A 6,000-nucleotide genomic window follows, 5' to 3' on the forward strand; every position below is an offset into this window, starting at 1 on the left:
CCTTCATGACTCCATGTGCAGCCTTGCTGTAGATAATGCAGTCGTACAGTTTCATGCAGTTTTAATTATCTGGTAGTGCTCCCTCGTTAAGTTTAGGCAGAAAGTTTCCAGAGTTGCTTAAGGAGCAAAGTTGCCAACAGGAGGATTATCCGTATCAAAGCCTTAATGATTAATGAGTATTATCAACTAAAAGAAACATGCAGTACTGACCTGCCATCAGATCAGTGATGTAGATTAAATCGTGTTGGACGATTTCCAGTAATCTGCTGATGAAATTTGTTTTTTTATAAAAAAAAAAAATTATTTGCGGAGTCTTTTTCGCATGATGGGTTTTTGAGAAAAAACTTTGTGGTATACAATTTGCTTGGGTAATCTGCATCTCAAGCAAATTGTTACGCGCAGGGCATGCAGATTGCCAAAAAAGGAACTGATTGGTTAACATATATCATGTCAAGTTTGGTACCAGAATGAGACACAGTGTTACATTCTACATCAATTAAAGATGGAAAAGAAGAAAAGGAAAGAAAAGAAAAAACCCCACATAAAGTGGTATAGTAATTCATCAAACAATGGCCACAATTTATTAGTGATTCTACACCAAAGATAGGGGTGAAAAGACGTGATAATTTATCAGATAGTGCACCCCAATTTATGCATGTACCTTTTACGAGAAAAAGGAGAAACTACATGCAGTGAAAGTTGAGGCCAGAATGAGGGCCATTGATGATTTGATGGTACTATAAACCTTTTTGGGATCATTTTTCTCTTGTACATGAACAAAATATCAAGGAACATCACTCATTTGACAGAACGATTTTTCTTGGGTTCACTACTCGTACATTTGATTCAAGAAAGAGGTGGATTTGATTTAGTAAAAGCAACCAGGCACCATTCCTGATTCCCCTCCCCAACCAAAAGAAGTGTGTTTTTTCTTTCTTTAAGATATGCTAAAGCAAATGGTAGGACAAAACACGGCCAGCTAGCAGAACATGTATGTGATATGTCTGATATTATGTTGCTGTCTATCACATATTCACATATTCCTAAAGAAAAGGCTTTTTCCACTGTCACTACACATAAAATATAATCACAAGAAATCATTAGCATCTTCTATATGCAAAGCTTGCATCTTTAATCATTCTGTTAAAACGCTGCCTTAGCTGTAAAACCATTTTACTATTCTGTTCGGTTTGGGATTAGTGATTGAGCTTTTAGTTGCATGTTCTTTTCAGTCTATACCTAACAAAGGTTGTTTATGCTTAAAGCATAATCAATACTGACAGCAACTCTTTTGCTTCCTTTTTTCAAAATCTAACTATTACTGTCCTACCATGTCTTGTAACAAGTCAAACCGATGAAGAATAAGCAGACCATAGTTAACAATGCTATAAATCAGAAAAATTTATCTGGTTTAGAACTAGAATATTAACTAGGACGAATTTCACAAGGTAATTTGTGATACAGTAAGATATATATATATATATATGTTGGCTTGGGACTCCATAAGCCTATATTCTGAGCTGACCAAAGTTTCCACCATATCAGCTGACAACTTCTTGCTATAGACAAACATATACTTACTTAAACACTCATTTTACATACTTACAAGTGGATACAGAGAGTGGATACAGAGTATTCACCGACTAACTTTGCCCTTCATATAATAAACAAACCTCTTGATGAAACGATGCAAAGATGAGATAGGAAAAGGGAAGTTTTTTACTCCTCTTTCCCTTACCTCGAAAATAATAAAACTAAAACTGGAAAAAAAAAGAAGAAAGAAAACAAAAAAACAAAAGCAGGATTTGCTACTCCTAAATGCCTAGAAATAATCTAGTCCTACCCACCTGGCACTGGAATCTTTAGTTGGATATCTCCAGCTTTGCAAGCCAGGACTTTTCCTCACAAAATACAAATGACAGGACGGACTCGTTCACTAGACTACACACAGATACATTCATCTTCCCCCTTTCCCTCAAAAGGAGGTGATGGACACCGCCCCCCACAAAAATTTGGGTGTATATTGATGGACTCAATAACCAGGGGAAACAAAAGAACAAAGTTCAGGCAGACACTTCAACTTCCTGTCCACCAAGATTTCCAAAATGTTGACCATTGATACCAGGAGCCTCCTCTTCCACTGAAGGGACTTCCCATGACAGTTTCACTTATGACTGACCCAAAATTTTTTTGGAATTTCATACAGCTATCTCAATGATGACCAGAGGATCATCCTCTGCACTTCTTCTTCCCTCGCAAGTCCATTGCTGCAACTGAACCCCAGAAATGCCGTCTGATATGCATTGACAAATTGGACAAAGAATACATCAGACAAATGTTTGTGTTCACCAACGTATCAATGAAAGAAGATAGTAAAATTTAAAATGACATGTATGGGCTAAAGGTGCAATATTACCAACCATCTTCTTTGGCATGATGTTGAAGTTCAATCTCATACTATAGCGCCATCACTGAAGTTTCTAGCTCGAAGCTCAACATTTCTCAAGTCTCGAAGATGTTGTAGTATTTCTTGAAGAAGATCCATTCCTTTGTCACCTTTCTTCAAGGAACTTATGCAATGTTTTAAGAACTCCCTATCTGCTTCAAGAGCTTGTAGCCTTTCATACAGATGATCCACCTCTTCCTCAATGGCCACGTTCTTGTCTTCCACTTCTAGATTTCTCATATCCAAATCATGCACCCCATTAGGATGATCAAAACCATTTAGATCTCCATTTAGTTCCACGTCTCCATTTTCATCACTGATTGCATCAAAAATAGGAAGAAGGCTCCTGCCTTTTATAGGGGTAATTCTTCTTTCATGGTGGTGTTTACCATTGATCATTTCCTTTGAGTATCCATTGACATGGCCATTTACTTCACCATCTACATGACCACTTACTCCATTTTCTTCATGCAAATGTTCTAGAGGTCTAACATCCTCAAAGCGTTGTTCATCTTCATTATCCAAAGTCACAAGCTTTGCTTCTAAAACCTTTAGTTGCTCTAGAATGGACAGCCTCTCTTCCTCAAAATCAGCTAAAGATTCTTCCAGATTCAGAACTGCATCCACAGGAGTGTTGTGGTGATTACTGCACTCATGATGACTATAATAGCTATCGTCTTCCTTTGCTTCTTGATTCAGATCAATGGACAACTCATCACTATCCTCAGCATTGCTGCATGAGGTTGAGGAGAATCCACTTCTAGCGCTTCCATCCTTGCTTTTTCTTAACAGTCTCATCCTTTCTTTTGTCTCATATTCCACTACTTTCCTCCTGCATATCTCCAGTTCTTTCTCTAGCTCCTGCTTTTCCTTTTCCCTCTTTACCATAAGCTCGTTTAAAAGTTGCAAAGCTTCTTGATCATATTCAGATTGTTCTTCCATCATTCTTTGATACTGCAAAGCTTCCATTTGCATTTGTGCCTTTTCTTCCTGAAGTCTGTTTATCATTGCCATTGTCTGATTAGTAGCCACTGCAGAAGCACTTCTTTCTTCTTCTAATTCGGCATATAAAGCTTGTAAAGCTTTTCTTTCAGCTTTTAGTGCGGTCTTCAGGCGTTCACTTGTCATGACACCATCACCGCACTCAAATTCACTGATGACACTTCCATCTAAAGAATCTTCAGTTCCTGAATCCTTCTTTTCAAGTAGCAGCAGTTTCTTGTGCAAAGTATGCAAACTGTCAACAGAGGTCGGCGTATCAGGAACTTTACCTTCTTCAATCCCATTTAAATCTGGACAAAATGATGATTGATTGCTCATTGTTAGCTCACTCAAATCAACTGACGAGGTATGCAATTCTATTGTCGATCCCAGAGCTTCCTCAGTACCTAAATAAAATACAGTTTGTTTTGGATTTCATTAGCACCTTGTCAAATAAAAAAATACACGAACGAACAAAGAAATTAGCTGTCAAATAATGTAGGATATACTTTAATCAAAGCTTACCATGGTCAGAATCGACTTGCATAATTGCCAAACTTGAGGAAGGATCTTTGGGTGTACATTCGTAGGAACTAATAATATCTTGAAGTTGAACATCGTCTGTTGCATCCAAATCAGGAATTTCAGTACCAATTGAGACCTCTGCATCAGTCTCATTAACTTGCACTTGAGAAACTTCTTCAAACGCTACATTTAAGGGCAAATAATTTCAATGAATGTGTATAGTTGAACCACACACAAAATACATGAAGTCATAGAAAAATGAAATTCACAGCACATTCAAGATTGTTAACATATTAGTAGTACCTGGAGGAAAATCAATGTGTTTGTCTTCCTCTTCTGCTGCTAGCATTGCTGGAAAATCATCCGTTTTTGGAGATGGAGTTGTAACTTCAAATTGTTCAAACACATCCCTTGGTGAATGAGATTCAACAGCTTGGAAAACCCAAGAATTTTCATCCTCTTCCATTTCCACAGATTCGAGTATAGCGTACTTGGGCTCCTCTTCACTTCTATAGCTAGACATTGCTGCCTCCGACCCCAATTCTCTGCACTTATTTTCCACAACCATTTCAATGTCATCCTTACAGTTCACCTCAGTCTCCAAATTTGTTTCTTGAATATCATCATGGGTCTGATCCTCATCCTTATTTGTGTAAGTCATCTGATCTTCCTCAGTTGCTGAATCGATCATATCAACTGGAACTAACTTATTACCAGTGTAATCAAAAAAGAATTCCAAATGGTGAGGCAGGATTTTGACAGAGGCATCCTCTTCTAGAGAAACCTGAACAGATTTATCCTTCATGGTAATTTTTTCATTTTCCTTAACAATCAGTTCTTCCTCCTTTTCCACAGCTTCTTCTGTTTCTTTCAACTCGGAGATAGGCAGAGAAACAGAAAGATTCTCTGCTTCTTCCTCCATTATGATAAAACCATCACAAAACTCAGAAAGCATCTGATTTTCATCCTTGTTTCCAAAAGCAGGGCCATTTTCACACTGATCAGTATTGAAATCTGATCTGTTTTTCTCCAACAAATCGCTGCCTTCTTCCTCAAGATGATGACCTTCATGTTTAACCTCTGTGATCAAACTTGTTTTCTCATCGGAATATTCCAAGACATCCCAAGAAGAAGACTTGATCAGAATATAAGAAGAATACTTATTACTATCCGACTCTACACCACAGCAAGAACACTTCAAATTCACCTCACCTGCATTCTCAAGCACTACTGTATCATCATCTCCTCCATCCCTTTGAACCATTCCCATTTCTTTCATCCATGGCAATAAAGTTAGATTCTTTGCCCGAATTTCCGGTCTCGAGGACAAGCAATCCTCACACATATCCTGCGACTGAACCAACTTTTGATGGTTTGAACAATATCCCAATTGAGAAATCTCTGCAGCATGAGCCTCACAGAGAAGATCTCTGTGCATGTTCTTGTTTTTTGCTGGCTCAAAGACGTGATCAACTCTAGAACACCAAAGGCAGGGTGGTTTTAGCCCAACATATTCAGCAAATTTGATGATCAGATAAGAAAACAGAGAATTTAGCAGTAGCAGAACTATCAAAGTCCATTCAAGAACTGCATAGATAAGAATAAGTGAAATCTTATTGGTATTCCTCTTTACCATAGTTGCAAACTTATTTGCTGCCATTTTTTATGATCAAATTCTTCAACATACACCAGAGAGAGAGAGAGAGACTGGTTTTGAGGTGGAATGGACAGAAAAGAAAGAGGTAGCAGAGAAGAGAAAAGAGGTAGATCAAAGTGATGAATTTATTTTAGACTAAGAAAGAAAGGGCGGTTTGAACAGAGAGACAGCCAAAGAAGACAATCTATAGAAAAGAATGAAGTGACATGATTGGAAATTAAAAGAAATCAAAGAAAAGCTAGAGAGAAAAAAAAAATCAGTGAACATTAATTCTTGGGAAATTTTGGAAGGAAAAAAAAAAGTCATACCTATTAGAGGCTCTAGAGTCAAATTTACAAAATGTGAGTTTATTCTAATAAAGATTTATGAGTTATATATTGTGGTGTTGTTG

General features: G+C 37.5%; 1 protein-coding gene across 2 annotated transcripts; it reads right to left on the minus strand.

The window, feature by feature from the left end:
• Nucleotides 1-1,577: 1,577 nt before the first annotated feature.
• Nucleotides 1,578-5,772, minus strand: LOC113719014 (myosin-binding protein 2). 2 transcript variants are annotated; one of them, XM_072070799.1, is made up of 4 exons: nucleotides 4,256-5,772; nucleotides 3,953-4,135; nucleotides 2,421-3,834; nucleotides 1,578-2,293 (listed from the first exon to the last, which is right to left on the minus strand). In XM_072070799.1, exons 1-3 carry the CDS (start codon nucleotides 5,610-5,612, stop codon nucleotides 2,453-2,455), a joined length of 2,922 nt encoding a protein of 973 aa, XP_071926900.1. In that variant the 5' UTR covers nucleotides 5,613-5,772; the 3' UTR covers nucleotides 1,578-2,293; nucleotides 2,421-2,452. The 2 variants fall into 2 exon arrangements, with proteins under 2 accessions (XP_071926900.1, XP_027099790.2); XM_027243989.2 differs by having other exon boundaries at nucleotides 2,417-3,834.
• Between the last annotated feature and the right edge of the window lie 228 nt (nucleotides 5,773-6,000).

This window comes from Coffea arabica, chromosome 11c, assembly GCF_036785885.1.
Source record: "Coffea arabica cultivar ET-39 chromosome 11c, Coffea Arabica ET-39 HiFi, whole genome shotgun sequence".
Lineage (NCBI taxonomy): Eukaryota > Viridiplantae > Streptophyta > Magnoliopsida > Gentianales > Rubiaceae > Coffea > Coffea arabica.